Genomic DNA, 16,769 nt, shown 5'->3' with positions numbered 1-16,769 from the left:
TTACTATGTTCATGGAAATAAAAAGCTGAACTTAAGAATTTCAGCAAGGACCACTAGTGGTGAGCATAGCATTATATATAGACCTATCAAATCACTATGTTATACACCCAAAACTAAAATAACATTGTTAACTATATGTCAATTTTTAAAAATTTCAGCAACAAACCTGAAAGTCTAAAAAGTGACACTACAGGGGCACCTGGGTGGCTCAGTTGGTTAAGTGTCTGCCTTCAGCTTAGGTCATGATCCCAGGGTCCTGGGATTGAGTCCCACACTGGGCGCCCATCTGCCTCTCCCTCTCCCTCTGCTGATCCCCCTACTCGTGCTTGCTCGCTCTCTCTCACTCTCTCAAATAAATTAAATCTTTAAAAAATAAAAAGTGACACTACAGATATTTTAAAAAATAGCCAATATTTCAGAACCAGAAAAATGCAGTAATAAAAGACCTCAGCTGACGAATTCAAAAACAGACTAGAAAAACGAGAGAGAGAGAGAGAGAAACAGACTAGAAATAGTTAAATAGAGAATTCGTGTACTGGAAGACAGATTAAAAGACATTTTCCTGAATGGTGCACACACACACACACACACAAAAAAAGATAAAAAATACACACAAGGCAAGAAATATCAAAGGTACAACACAGTGGCCTCATTGACTTGGAAAGATTAAACAGGCTTTCATCTAAAGGACTTTGCACTTACTATTTCCCAAAATGGCTCCATGGCTCACTCTCTCACTTATTAGGGTCACTAAAATACCTCCCCAATCACCCTATTCCAAAATACTCTCTCCTTAAGCAGTTATCATCATACATATATTTTATTTATTTATGGTCTGCGTCCCTCCACTAGGATGCATACTCCTTAAGAGCAGAAATTGTACACTGCTGTTTTCCTCAGCATTCAGAACATTTCATGACACAAAGTAGGCACTTTAAAAACTGGTGAATGAGGGGCACCTGGGTGGCTCAGTGAGTTAAGTGGCTGCCTTCAGCTCAGGTCATGGTTTCCGGGTCCTGGGATCAAGCCCCACCTCAGGCTCCCCGGCTCAGTGGGGAGTCTGCTTCTCCCTCTCCCTCTCCCTCTGCCCCTCCCCTGGCTTGCGCTCGCACGTGCTCTAATAAATAAAATCTTAAAAAAAATAAAAATAAAAACTGGTGGGATGCCTGAGTGGCTCAGTTGGTTCAGCGCCTGCCTTCAGCTCAGGTCATGATCCCAGGGTCCTGGGATCAAGTCCCACATTCGGTTCCTTGCTCAGCAGGGAGCCTGCTTCTCCCTCTGCCTGCCACTCCCCCTGCTTGTGCTCTCTCTCTGACAAATAAATAAATAAAATCTTTAAAAATAAATAAATAAAAATATAACCTGGTGAATGAGGGGTGCCTGGGTGGCTCAGTTGATTAAGCAAACTTAGCCTCAGGTAGTGATCTCACGGATCATAGGATCAAGCCCCACGTGGGGCTCCATGCTCAGCAAGGAGTCTGCTTGAGGATTCTCTCCCTCTGGACTTCTCTCCCTGTCCCCCACCCATCTCTCAATAAATAAATCAATCTTAAAAAAAAATGGTGAATGAATAAATAAGAGAAAATTCACAATAGCAAAAGGAAAGACTTAAGGCAAGAATCTAGATGGAGTTTATGTTAATAAATAATAAAGACTTTTTTTTTTTTTTGAGAGAAAGAAGGGGCAAGTTAAGAGAGAGTGAGTCTTAAGCAGGCTCCACACCCAGCACGAAGCCCAACACGGGGCTCTATCTCACAACCCTGAGATCATGACCTGAGCCACAATCAAGAGTCAGATGTTTAACCGACTAAGCCACACAGGCACCCCTAAAGACTTTCTTAAAAAAAGAAAAACTATATACATGTCTCAAGATATGGTCATTGGTTCATTTAAGAGATCACCTAGGGGCACCTGGGTGGCTCAGTCATTAAGCATCTGCCTTCAGCTCAGGTCATGATCCCAGGGTCCTGGGATCAAGCCCCATATCGGGCTCCCTGCTCAGCAGAAAGCCTGCTTCTCCCTCTCCCACTCCCCTTGCTTGTGTTCCTGCTCTCGCTATCTCTCTCTGTGAAATAAATAAATAAAATCTTTGGGGGGCAAAAAAAAAAAAAGAGATCACCTAAAAATTTTGTTAAGATTCTTCAAACCTCTCCCACCATCTGATCTGATTTAGAGAGCATAAACTAAACAGAGAAAAAAAAACTAGCAGCCTTGTCTCCATGGCCCAGTTTACTTTCTGCAAAGCAGTCAATACACGATCCCTCCCAACCCCATCTGTATACTTTTTACCATTCTTTATACCTAGATGGGAAAAGCTAATATTGAAAGTTGAGTAAACAGGATGATTTAATGAAGGAGCTGGTAGTGGTGCGCTACATTTTGGTAAGTATTTATAGTTCCAAATGCAAAGTACTATATGCAGGAATCAAAAATAAAAAACTCTAGCAATAGTGCATACTGGAAATAAGAAGAATAGCTAACACTGAGCACTTTGCACTGCTCTAAGCAATTTATATTTATTAATTTAATTCTCGAAACACTAAGAGGCACTTTATTAATCAATAAACAGTGGGTCAGAGATATTATATAACTTATTCAAGGTCAAGTAGACAGCAACTGAAAGTTTGAATTTGAGCATAAGCTGTCTACTCTTAAGCCCAAGCTCGTAAGCAGTAAGCTGTGTGATATTAGAATTTTAGCTAAGAAAAATAAGGGCTATCCTGACAAAGCAGGTAGACATTATTTCCTAATAGATTCTTGGCAAAAACAAAGTAGAGCTAGTGTCAAATTAATGACAAAGATAAAACTGTTATTTTTGAAAATAAGATTTTTATGTTTTTCATCAAAATGAAAAAAATTCCTACAAGTAAAATAAAATACGCATAAAATGAAAATACTTTCATATATATATGTATATACCATGACCTTAGTAAAATATTTTAAAACCATGTTTCTTTCTTTAGGAGAAAGTTGAAATTTCTATTTAGATTAGAAATAAATATTGTACTATTCGTAAGTACTGTGCCTTCAGCATAGCCCTCTACCAGTATTTTCTATTATGAACATAGCTATATATCAATTCAATGTGCTAGTTGTTCCAGACAGAAGAGAAAGTTAGTCTCAAGATCACATTTTAACTGAAATAAGAACTACAAATGTCATGTCAAGGGATGTATCTTTTGAAATATATTATCTTTCAAAAAACTTTCAGCTTTCAAAGCTCAAAGAACTGAGAATCAAATTACTACTTATGCAAAGAAAATGAATGAGGCACATATAACTTGTTCAAATCAAAACTGGTTCCAAAAAGTGAAAAAACAATTTCTTCCTTTCTCCACCCCCACCATTACAATAATAATAAATTGGTAAAAATCACATAAAACAAGAAATATATTTACATTTCTTTGTCTTTTCTGCAGATCTGGCACAGGTTTCCTTGAGTAAATTACATAAATGCCTTGTAGCATTATTCCTGAAAGAAAGCAAAGAGTCTCCCTAAGTGTAATCTGATCTCAAAGCAAAGTCATATGTAAAAGTTATGAAACATTGTTACAATTTTTAAAGAAATTCTTATATTTTAATATATAGATCCCATTACTCATAAATTATGTGAAAAAAAATGGGTTGACGGTACTATTAGCCAAGATGATTTAGTAACTTCCTCCCTTTAAAAGGATAGTTCCTGTTATTAACAAGTTTCTATCCACGTAGTTAACAATAACATTTCAGTAAATAGTTCCATATTTTGCCTAAGGGGAAAAAAAATAAGAAAGGAGGGTTTGGCTTTTCATTTACTAATTACCCCAGCAATATTCTGTCTTACCCTCAAAACATTAAACAGTTAATTTTCTGACTAGCCTTTCATTACATGCATAAGATGACCTCTGATCATCTCAACAGATGCAGATAAAGCAATTTAAAAAATTCAGTATCCATTTATGATAAAAACTCTCAACAAAGTGTGTATAAAGGGAATGTACCTCAACATAATAAAGGCCATATATGACAAGTCCACAGCTAACCCTCATACTCAACAGTAAAAAGTAAGAAAGCTGAAAGCTTTTCCTCTAAGATCAGGAACAAGACAAGAATGCCCACTCTCACCACTTTTATTCAACATAGTATTGGAAGGCTTAGAGCAATTAGGAAAGAAAATAAATAAAGGTATCCAAATTGGAAAGGAAGAAGTAAAACTCTATTTGCAGATGACATATTATATATAGAAAACCCTAAAGACTCCACCAGAAACTATTAGAACTAATAAAACAGATTCAGTAAAGTTTGAATAAAAAAAAATCAATACACAAAAATCAGTTGCATTTCTGTACACTAATAATGAACCATCTGAAGGAGAAATTAAGAAAACATCCCCATTTACAATTGCACCAAAAAGAATCAAATTCCTAGGATTAAATTTAACCAAGGAGGTGAAAGACCTGTACACTAAAAACTATAAGACATTAATGAAAGAAACTGAAGACCCAAATAAATAGAAAGATATTCCATGCTCATGGATTAGAAGAATAGTTAAAATGTCCACACTACCTAAATAGGTCCTGATACCAATTTCAATGTGGGGAGGGGGATTCCCTACACCAACAAGCAATTCTTGGGACACCAGCAAGGTGTCCCATAATTCAATTCAATTATGACACTATCTACCTGGAGATAGCCTCAGATTCTACAGGATAAGTGTTCAGTCCTACACAACCACTGTCCCCCTAGCCCCACTTAAGATACCAGTCACAAGTCCAGGTTTCACCTGCACTTCTGTCCAACTGACTATAAATCAAAAGTTCCCACGACTCACTCCTTAGTTTTCAGACACCAGTCACAAGTTCAGATTGTTACCTGAATCTCTGACAGACTGCCTATAATCTGAGGTTCCTTGGGTTTGATTAATTTGCTGGAGCAGCTCACTGAACTCAAAGAAACAATATACTTGTTAGATTACTAGTTTATTATAAAAGGATATAACTCAGGAACATTCAGATAGAAGAGATGCACAGGGCAAGGCATGGGAAAAGAGTGTGGAGCTTCTATGCTCTTTGAGCTCACCACTCTCCCCAAATCTCTTCTCTAAGCTGGAAGCTTTCCAAACCTTGTCCTCTTGGGTTTTTATGGAGGCTTAGTTACATAATTGTGATTGATTAAATCATTGGCCATTGATGACTGATTCAACCTCCAGACCATCTCCACGCCAGAAGGGGGGGGGGGGGTGGTGAAAGTTCCACCCATCTGATCACATGGTTACTTCTCTTGGCAACTAGCCCCATCTTTATGTGGGATCCAAAAGTCACCTCATTAACATAACAAGAGATACCTTTGTCACTCTTAGCACTTAGGATATTCCAAGGATTTTGGAAACTATGAATGAGGAATAGTAGATGAAGATCAAATATACACAGGAAATACATATTCGGTCATCTGAATGACCAAAAATATACATTTTTTCTTATGTATATATTTTTATATATATATATATAAATATATCACACTACCCAAAACAATTTAGAGAGTCAATGCAATCCTAACCAAATTTCCAACTGCATTTTTCAGAAATAGAACAAACCTAAAATTTGTATATAATTACCAAAAAGCCAAAGCAAACTTGAAAAAGAAGAAAAGAGCTGGAAGAATCACACTTCCTGATTTCAAACTATATGACAAAATTATAATAATCAAAATAGTATGGGAGGTGGATGGAAGGTTAGGTTTTTTATATTTTTTTAAGATTTTATTTATTCATTTTTTTGAAAGGGGAGAGGGGCAGAGGGAGAAGGAGAAAAAAATCCCAAGCAGACTCCTTATGGAGCACAGAGCCCAACACAGGGCCGATACTACAACCCCAAACGAGATCATGACCTGAGCTGAAATCAAGAGTCAGAGTTTCAACCAACTGAGCCACCCAGGCACCCTGGGAGGTTAGATTAAATAGGTGATAGGGATTAAGGAGTGCAGTTATTGTGATGAGCACCAGGTATTATATGGAAGTGTTGAATCATTATATTGTATACCTAAAACTAATTATTATACCGTATGTTAACTGGAATTTAAATAAAAACTTAAAAAAAAAAAGTATGGTATTAGCATAAAAAACAGACACATAGGAGTGCCTGTGTGGCTCAGTAGGTAAAGCATCTGAATCTTGATTTTGGCTCAGGTCGCGACCTCAGGGCTGTGGGACTGAGCCCTGCATCAGGCCCCACGTTCAGTGCAGAGTCTGCTTGTCCCTCTCCCTCTGCTTCTCCCCCACTCACTCACTCTTCTAATAATAAAATCTTAAAAAAAAAACAGACACATAAATCAACAAAACAGAGAGCCCAAAAATAAAGCCATGCATATATGGTCATATAAAATGAAAAACACAAGATACAACATGTGTTGGCAAGGATGTGAAAAAAGAGGAATCCTCCTACGCTATGGAAATGCAAACTGGTGCAGCCACTGTGGAATACAGTATGGAAGTTGCTCAAAAAATTAAAAATAGAACTATCCTATGACCCAGTTTACCCAAAGAATATGAAAACACTAATTTGAAGGGATATATGCACGCCTATTGCAGCATTATATACAATAGCCAAATTATGGAAGCAGCCCAAGTGTGGGATAGATGAATGGATAAAGAAGATGTGGTGTATGTGTGTGTGTATATATGTATATGTGTGTGTATATATATATGTATATGTATATATATATATCACTACCCAAAACAATTTAGAGTCAATGCAATACAATATATACATATATGTACACACACACACACACACACACACACACACACACACGATGGAATATTATTCAGCCATAAAAAAGAATGAAATTTTGCCATTTGCAACCATTTGCAACATGGATGGATCTAGAGGGTATAATGTTAAGTGAAAAAAGCCAGTCAGAGAAAGCGTGGTTTGGTTTGATTTCAAAACCTAAGACTGTTCTCTAGTACAGAGCAGTAGTTCGCAAAATATGATCCTTGAACCAGCAACATCCGTATCACTTGTTAAAAGCTCAAATTCTGAAGTCCTACTCCACTGAATCAGAAAATGCTGGTAGGGGGGCAGAGGACAACAATATATGTTTTAACAAGCTCTGCAGTTAATTCCAATGCTTGCTAAAACTTAAGAACCACTGGTCTAGAGAGGGACTTTTTTGTTACTGGTTTTGTAAAAATCAAAACAAGTGACCATAAATCTAATTCTTCAATTACAATTTGAAAAACAACTTCAGCCTTTTCCTGTTAATTTATGGTGAGGGGTAGAGGACAAAAGTGCCTTTAGCAGTATGTTCCCTAAACCACAAAGACCCTTTGAACAATACAACCTGACATAAAACCAGCCATATACTCCATATACAAGCAATCATCCAATCAAAAAAATATTTATTCAAGTCTACTATGTTCTCACAATGTCTCAATTTTAGAATTCTTAAAACTCTTCACTGGCTTCCAAATGGCCATCTGCAGCAATTTTCAAACTTTTTTTTCCCTAGAACCAAAATCCTTTTTCAAAATGAAATCTCAACTGGATACACAAGATTTTAAAGTATACTTAAAGCTGTTCTTGTTGGAGGGAGCCATAGCTATAACCACTCAGTCTTTCTTCAGCCCACCCCTCTGCAACCCCTATCCCTCCACCTCCACTTCAACATAAAAATCAAAACTCCTTAGCATGTCATGAAATGCTAGAGTAGCAACCTCTAATTCTCCTCCTGGCTAACTCCTATTCATCCTTCAGACATCCTCACCTTTAGAAAGCCTTCTCTGACAACAACCACCATCATATGCATGCTACAGGGCTTGACAGGTTTAATTCATCAAATTATTTAAACAAATCCCAGCTAGGAGTCTAACAAAAATCAAATGTTGCTTTTTAAGGGTATTTCTGAAAATATGTAATTGTAGATGCTTCAGGTTTGACTGCTAAAATTTGAAAATTGAGACTATTATTACATCTAATGGTGGAAATCAGATCATATTTAAGGTCCTGCTCCATTCAAAAAAAAAATGCCTCCAAAATTATTTAAATTATATCAAAACTCTTTTCCTGCTCGAAAATGTCAATAAACCAAAGTGTCCATCCCCTCTCAAACTTCTATTACAGGCCAGGCATATGGTTTTCAAATACCCAGTCTCTTTCAAATCTATATCCTTCTTAGAAAGTCATGATCAGTGAATGAGCTGGTCCTGAGCAACTTTATATTAAATCTGTCATCCAATAATCAAGTCACTCTACCTTAACTTTGTTTCTCACCTATATTTTGACAAAGCTCTTACCTAATGTTAGGTTCCTTCAGACGACAATTGATAATTCAGTATTTGAGGCCAAAACGGACGCACAACTGAAACTGCTTAAAATAGAAGGAAATCATGCCCAAAATAAATGCACCCCCTCTCACCTCAAAAAAATGGCATAAATTCTATATGTCACACTACACTACCTTAAACTATACTATGTCACTAAACAGTCACTATTAACAAAAATTCAACTGTTCATCAGTGGAGGCAACAGCAATCTTAAGAAAGCTCACAAGCTATCAAATACTGGTATTAGGGCTACAGTAGGCTTTAGATGCCCTATAAGATACTATAGAAACAATCATATACCCATACAAAAGTGACCATAAGTACCAAATATACAATAGGCACACGATGTTAGGAACTTTCTCTTCCTTCTCCCTTCTCCCTAATAACCAAACCTCAATTAGGCAGGGAAAAAATTGAGGTTTAGCATTTAAATTTTATCTGGGAAGTCATAGGTTGTCTTTTTTTTTAATTAAGTAATCTCTAACCCCAATATTAGGCTCAAACTCACCACCCGGAGATTAAGAGTCACATGCTCTTCCAACTAAGCCAGCCAGGCACCACCACAGGTTGTCTTTCAATTAGACTAAAACAATCTGTTTTAGGAGCCTTTTTCATTTATCAACAACTTCACTGACAAAGTGATAGGTCTTCTAAAGCCATGATGTTTAACTTAAACATGTAGGAATAAATAAATTTTGCACTCTTCAGGGACCCATACATTACATTCTAACTATTCAATATTTACTTGGCAGATGAAATAAACAACTACATTTTTCTATTAAATTCTACATGATATAATCTAAATGAGGTAATAAGGGTATAAAATAAGGCTTAGCTATTGCCTAGAACAAAGGAAAGGAAAGGCTAAAGATTACACTAAAATTTTAAGCTAACATTAATGGAAGAATCATTAGGCCACTGACAAAAACAGGAATTTGAGAGTAAGAATTAGCTTGTAACTAAATTGAGCACTATTTTACAAATGCTGCACCTAAAATGTTGCAACAAACAGAAAGGTAGACAATATACAAAGGCAGTTGTAGATACAGGATTTTTTATCAGATACCTACTGATACCAAATAATGGTTTTTCTCCTGCCTGACATTTTAAAAAGTGAGAAATTGGGGCGCCTGGGTGGCTCAGTTGGTTAAGCAGCTGCCTTCGGCTCAGGTCATAATCCCAGGGTCCTGGGATGGAGCCCCACATCGGGCTCCCTGCTCGGTGGGGAGCCTGATTCTCCCTCTCCCTCTGCCTGCCTCTCTGCCTACTTGTTCTCTCTCTGTATCTCTCTGCCAAATAAACAAAATTTTAAAAAAATAATAAAATAAAATAAAAAGTGAGAAATTATTAGTCAGTGACCACTGTTTGCCAAATACAAGAATGTAAAATAAGTATTTCTTCCTTCTTCCACAGTACCCAGGTAGAATTCTATATATAAGTTAATATTACATAACAGAATATTAAGTTCAATAAATTTCTGGAAATCATTTTAATAAATCTGGAATAAATTTAGAAAGAACAAATTCATTAAATTATTACTTACTCTTTTATTAAATCTTTATTTTCTTGAATTCCTTCTTCTAATTTCAAACTTACTTTTTCATTTTCAAACTAATTTACAAAACAAAAAGAACAGTTCATCACATTTTGCTTAGCAAAATAAACAGAGTACAATCATTAAGCAGCATTTCTTTGCTAACGACTAAGAAGTATAAGAATTCTTTGCACATAAAAAACTTTTGTGTCACAGCTTATGGATTTCCCATAAAAATATGGATCTCACTTTCATAGATCTAAAATCAAGTTTGCTGAATCATATCCAAAAAGTATCCAACAATATTTTAACGCAATATTATCTTCCCTAAACATTTTTAAATGTTTTATCTTTGTCCTAACCCAATGTTTCATTTTCTCAACATTTTTCTTTCACTCGGCCACAAAACTGAAGCTAAATAGTTCCAAATATAAAATCTATAAATGTCATATTCCAATAAGAAACATTTATATTAAACAAATCATCATCAGTAATAGGAATAAAAATTTAAAGTTTATAATCAGAATCATTAAATCAATCTTTATCTAAAGTAATTTCCCTAATCATTTACATTAAGCTTTGTGCAACTTGTCCTCTGTGCTCATCCTAAAGTTGAAACACAGTATCAGTAAAAATTCAAAAACCACTGTCCTTAAAATCCACACCACTGAAATACTCTATTTTAAAAGTATTATGATAAAATCTACTACACTACATTTTCAATTCCAAATCTCATTATACCTGTAGTTCCTGAATGGCTTTCCGCTGTGCTTCAATTATCTTTCTATTTTCTTGCAACTTATTTTCTTTCTGCTTCAATTCAGATTCTACACTCACTTTCCACTTCTTGATCTTTTCAGCCTCCTTATACAGTTTTGAATATAGTCTGCTCATTGGCTCTGAATTCTGTTAAGATAAATAGGTTTCAAAGAGTGGTTACGCTAAAATTTTGAACAATTAAAAACTACAGCTGCCTATTTAAAATATCTATGAGTAATATAGTATCTTAATAGTTGAGAACAAGTCTCTCCTCAACTTATGCCCTAATAGCATTCTGAAAACTACATTAACTCTTTAAAAGTTATTAGCAGTATTAGCTACTTCACTAAAGTTACTGGTCACTTGACCAGTTACACCCTACTGAATAAAATCTAATACCTTCAAAATATACCTAACCCAGATATTGGAAATAGTTTAGTCAATGAGAGAATCTGGCTGGTTAAAAGCTAAAATAAGTCACTCTACATGATATCTATAAATTTTTACAATGGTCTTGAAACATTTTGGTTATACAGTTTGAAGATTACCTAAAGGACATGAATTTTAAAATATAATGACAAAAAATCGTTAACACAAGATCTACCTTTCATTTATTCTAAAGTTTTATTTAGCTTTTACTTGGATTTCCTGCATTATCCATTTCAACATTATAAGGTAAATGCCAGTTTATATTTTTTTAAAATCACAGATTTCTGCTTGCTGATAGCTCTTTGTTATCAAAATACATGAGTTAAGTTCCATATTTTTAAATTCTGTGACACATTTATAATCACAGCAACAGACATACAGCACTTTATCAAGCCATGGAATTTTTTTTTTTTTTTTTTTAAGTAGACTCATGCCCAAAATGGGTCTTGAACTCAAGAGTCTCACGCTCTACCAACTGAGCCAGCCAGGTGCCCTAGAATTTCTCTCTGTTTTGTTTTGTTTTTTGGGAGAGAGAGAGTGTGCAAGTGAGCACAAGGTGGGGGGGGCAGAGGGAGAAGCAGAATCCCCACTGAGCAGGGAGCCTGATGCGATGTAAGGCTCCATCCCAGGACCCTGAGATCATGACCTGAGCCAAAGGCAGACCCTTAACTGACTGAGCCACCCAGGCGTGCCTCTTTTTGTTTTCAAGACATCTACGTGCCATAAGTAAGAATGATTTTTTATAACCAAAATAAAAAGTACCGCAAGTTCTATAAATTCTTTAGACAGCAAATGAGCCAAACAATCATACTTATTAATTAAAGGATTGTTTGTAAAATAGTGGTTTGAGTCTCAGCCTTTTCACATATTGTATCCACATCCCCTCTTCTATTCTTGCTCTCTGTGGTTCAAAATTAAATTGCCCCGAAAGAATGGATGCTTGCCTAACCCAGGAAAATGCAGAAGCCTAGTGTTTCAGCAACTTTAAAAGAAAAACAAAGGGGGAAAAATGGTTTTAAAGACTAGAACTTGGGCACCTGGGTGGCTCAGTCGTTAAGCGATCCCAGGGTTCTGGGATCAAGCCCCACATCAGCCCCACATGCTTCTCCCTCTCCCTCTGCTGCTCCCCCTGCTGTGTTCTCTCTGTCAAATAATAAATAAAATCTTCTTAAAAAATAAAAGATAAAGGATAGAACTTAAAACATTAACCAATTTTAATCCTTTAGAAGCTTCAAAAAGGAAGAGATAAACAAACAACAATAAATGATACTCCAATTACAAGAAATTTAATATAGATGGGAAATCTTCTGACCTCAAAATCAGAGTCTTTTAGTCCTTCCTGGTAGTGACAACTGTCAGAATTATCAACCTTAAAAAAAAAATGCATGTTTCCTGTAAGAAAATATTTCTGATAAGAGTTTCCAAATAGTAGCAATTAAGTACTGACGACTAATAATCCAACAACTAAAGAATTTTTTTCCTTTCTCAAACAAGCAACTCAATACCTAAACAGATTATATCTATGTACCCTATACTTAACTGACCTGTTCAAGCATGGGCAAAAATTTAACTTTTTGTAAGGCAGGATCTGCAAGATAAAAGACAACTGGTATTAAATATGCCAACATCTTATTTTTTATATTAAGTATTATATCTAACTTTAATGGCTCTCAATATAATACTTATATTTTCAGTATCTAGCAATGTGTATGTAAAAAATACTTCTATATGTAGTGACATATTGCTTTTCTAGTCTCTTACCTGAATCAATGTTTTCCCCATTTTTGGAGAGATTAGTCATTGCAAATGGAAAATTAAAATCATCTTCAATATATTTGTTGAAACTCTAGAAACACAAAGAAGTTCTTAAACATACTGTTCCAAACAACTCTGATAACTAGCAGTGTAATATGTAATTATACATGTAATATGCATCTGCTTAAAGAAGTGACTTCAATTGTAAATCCTTCAAGGTATATATAATATTTAAAATATCAAGTGGTTTTGTTATGTAAAAAAGCAAAAAATATATGCTTTGTAAGTATTCAAGAAAAATAGTAATTTTAATTAGTAGCTTAATATATTAGTTTTCAATTTCATTATGATCTTTCCCTTGATAAAATTGAGAGTTGTCTTCACTGAATAGCATTTTAATATTATACTCTTAGCTATACAGACCATAGGAATTTTTCTACAGCATGTAAAATTGAAATATTCATTGCTTCATTCCATCTCCAATATAAACTTCCACAGAGAAATTTTAAAAATAATTTATCAATAAAAGCTGTTTAACCTAAGAAACTTACTAGAATTCCTCCTTTCTGATAAGAACTGTTATATAAGTGAATTTCCCTTTTTATCCTGGCAACCAGAAGGCTCAAAGCCAAATTTTAAGCTTAGTCAGACACTAATTTTTGCCAGTATAGTAACACATTTGTCCAAATTTTCTTATTTTTTCCTTGACCCTAATGTTCTCTTAATATGTTTTTGTATCTTGCTATTTCATTGTATATGTCTTACAAATTGCCTCAAGTCATTTAAGGACAGAGGGAGGATTCAAATAAGCAGGACTCATTATGTATCCAGAGTTCTACAGAGGCGGTGATTATTTTTTTAAATGAATGATGCTCACAAACATTAAGTATGCTCATTATTCATTCGAAGCAATACTATTCAAAATTCCTGGGCAATAAAAATCCTGGAAGAAAGCACAGACAGTAATTTCTCTGACATCGGCCATAGCCACATTTTTCTAGATAGGTCTCCTGAGTCAAGGGAAACAAAAGCAAAAATGACCTATTGGGACTTCCTCAAGATAAAAAGCTTCTGCACAATCAACAAAACTAAAAACAACCCACTGAATGAGAGAAGATACTTGCAAAGGACATATCCAATAAAGGGTTAGTATCCAAAATATATGAGGAATTTATAAAATTCAACACCCAAAACACAAATAATGCAAGTGAAAAATGAGAATAGACATTTCTCCAAAGAAGACATCCAGATGGCCAACACACACATGAAAAGATGCTCAACATCATTCATCATCAGGGAAATGCAAATTAAAACCACAGTGAGATATCACCTCACACCTGTCAGAATGGCTAAAATGAAAAACACAAGAAACAACAAAGTATTGACAAGGATGTGGAGAAAAAGGATCTCTCATGAACTGCTGGTGGGAATGCAAACTGGTGCAGCCACTCTGGAAAACAGTATGGAGTTCCTGAAAAAATTAAAAATTTAAGAAAAAGTTAAAAACAGAACTCCCCTATGACCCAGCAACTCCACTACTGGGTATTTACCCAAAGATTATGAAAACACTAATTTGAAAAGATGTATGACTCCTGTGTTTATTGTAGCATTATTTACAATAGTCAAATTATGGAAGCAGCCCAAGTGTCCATCGACTGATGTATGGTTATAGGAGATGAGGTGTATATATACAATGGAATATTACTCACCCATTAAAAAAATGAAATCTTGCCATTTGCAATGACATGGATGGAACTAGAGTGCATTATCCTAAGTAAAATTAGTCAGAAAAAGACAAATACCATATGATTTCACTCCTATGTGAAATTTAAGAAACAAAACAAAAAAAGAAATAAAAAACAATCATGGGGTGGGGAGACAAACCAAGAAACATACTCTTAACTATAGAGAACTAACTGATGGTTACCAAAGGGGAGAAGGGTGGGTGAAATAGGTGGGGGTTAAGGAGGGCCCTTCTCGTGGTAAGCACTGGGTGATGTATGGAAGTATTAAATCACTATATTGTACACCTGTAGCTAATATAACACTGTTGAGTAAATTGGATTTAAATTTTTTTAAAATTTTAAATAAATTTGTTTAAAATTCTTGGGTAAACCAGGCCACATTTGCTGGAAAAAAAAATTATAAAATAACACCAGTAAGAAAGTACATGGTGCCTCCTTACCTGAAGTTAATAGTCAAATCAAGATTCAAATGCAAATTTACCTTGAAGAAATTAGAATCTCCTCCCAAACTCTGAGGTTTCACTGCAGATACTTGACTGCTACTTAATCTTGGTGGTACAAACAATTTAAAAGGCTTTTGCTTTTCCATTTTCTCTCTTCCAGTTGTAATTATCTATTGCCCCAGAAGGCAGGGGGGGAAAAAGTGTTTTTACATTGTTTCATTAATACACTCTTTATGCTTTATTTTAAAAGGCGATGTCTGTATAACAAATGCTATGTAAAGGAGCAGGAGTAACCTTTGCTACACTGTTGAGTCTGCAGCGTCACATCACTGGGCGGTCAAAGTATAAACACCCCGCAGTTGTTCCCACCACCTACCACCACCAATGGCCACGCTGGCGACCTAGACAAGCCAGAAACCCCGAGGTATCATCACTGTGACAGCCCGAAAAGAAAGCTCTACCTCCACCAGCCCTGGTAAATTGCATCACCCAGCCGTGAGAACTACTGTAAGTTCTTAGAGGGCTACCCGCTGCCGAGGAGGTGCTGGGGGGGGTGGGGGTAGAGTGAGGCCGCTGGCCAAGTGCTGCAGGTGCGGAATCAAATCAAATCATCGCCCAGCTCCGGGTTCCGTCGTCAAGAAAGGAACTCAGTACACCTGCACTTACCTTTCAAGATTCAGAGGGAAACCACGGACTCGGTGCCCACGCGAACTGCTACCTGCTGTCTATTAGGACAGCAAAAAGAATCAATTAGAGCTTCTGCCTCCGAACCTCAGAAAAGGCGGGAATCGCTCCCCTCAGCGGCCAGCCAGGAAGGGGAGGGTGCACGACTGTTTAACGGCTAAATAACGGTCAGCCGCGAGAGTTTGCCCGCCTCCCGATTCTCGCGAGATTTTCCTTTACGTTGGTAACAATTCGTCGCGGGATTCTGTTTCTCCTCAGCGTAGACCTTCTTTAAGCTTCTGCTATTGTCAGAGAATGCAAGGAAAACTAGCAAGTGCTGTGATAGATCGGAGTGGAGAGTGAAAAATCCATTTCTGTCGTCCAAGAGTTCAGTCTTAGGGAAGAAACAGATGGGCAGATAATTATAGCCAGGTGTAATCATTTATAGGTGGTAATTTTGAAAGGGTGGTTAGGACACAGGGAAAGCGGCGCTTGCTATGGCCTGGGGAGTCAGGAGAGGCTACACAGAGGTGTTAGGTTTCTCTTAATGGCTTCCCTCGAGAATAAGAGAGTGACTAGAGAGAGAGAGTGGGCTACATAGTCAATGGGGAAAGAGAATTCCTGACTGAGGGAAGGTAGGCGGAGGCCCTGTGGCTGTGAGCGAGATTAGTACAAGAGAGAGTGAGTCCAAGTAGTGTGGCGTAGGTGTATTAAGGACAGGTGGGAAAACAGCAAGAGATGAGACTGCAGATTCGGCAGATATGAGGCCTTCCAAAGGCTTTTGGATTTTAGCCTTTATGGATGGGGATCTTGAAGAGTTCTGAGTAGAAAGGGAAGCAAGATCAAGTTCAGAAGAAAATCTGTCGTTATGAAAATTGGCTTAGGCGGGCATATCGGACTGGAGTTGGGAGACAGTTTTAATAGTCTGGGTAAGGTGTGAGGAGCCGAGCCGTGACAGTGGCAATGGAGAGGAAGAGAGATCAAACGTAAAAGATATTTAGGAAGTAAAATTAATAGGATTTGATGGATTTTTTTTTTTAATAGTAAGCTGTTTAAGAAGTCTCACTACTTGGCTTCAAGCTGGGGCGAGAAAATACAATAAATATTGTGGTACTAAGTACCTAGGTTTGAGCAATAAG

General features: G+C 36.5%; 1 protein-coding gene across 1 annotated transcript in view; it reads right to left on the bottom strand.

Annotated features, from left to right (window-relative positions):
* Window positions 1-16,585, bottom strand: part of SYCP1 (synaptonemal complex protein 1) — a 137,859-nt gene extending 121,274 nt beyond the window's left edge. Inside the window, 8 exon segments of the mRNA XM_027583492.2 lie at window positions 3,399-3,472; window positions 9,846-9,913; window positions 10,578-10,742; window positions 12,337-12,393; window positions 12,569-12,612; window positions 12,786-12,870; window positions 15,006-15,137; window positions 15,634-16,585. Coding sequence (XP_027439293.2) covers window positions 3,399-3,472; window positions 9,846-9,913; window positions 10,578-10,742; window positions 12,337-12,393; window positions 12,569-12,612; window positions 12,786-12,870; window positions 15,006-15,113 — 601 coding nt within the window. The 5' untranslated portion in view covers window positions 15,114-15,137; window positions 15,634-16,585.
* Between the last annotated feature and the right edge of the window lie 184 nt (window positions 16,586-16,769).

Source organism: Zalophus californianus, chromosome 4 (assembly GCF_009762305.2).
Source record: "Zalophus californianus isolate mZalCal1 chromosome 4, mZalCal1.pri.v2, whole genome shotgun sequence".
Lineage (NCBI taxonomy): Eukaryota > Metazoa > Chordata > Mammalia > Carnivora > Otariidae > Zalophus > Zalophus californianus.
The sequence above is the reverse complement of the archived record's forward strand: the minus strand, read 5'-3'. Positions and strand labels throughout refer to the sequence as shown.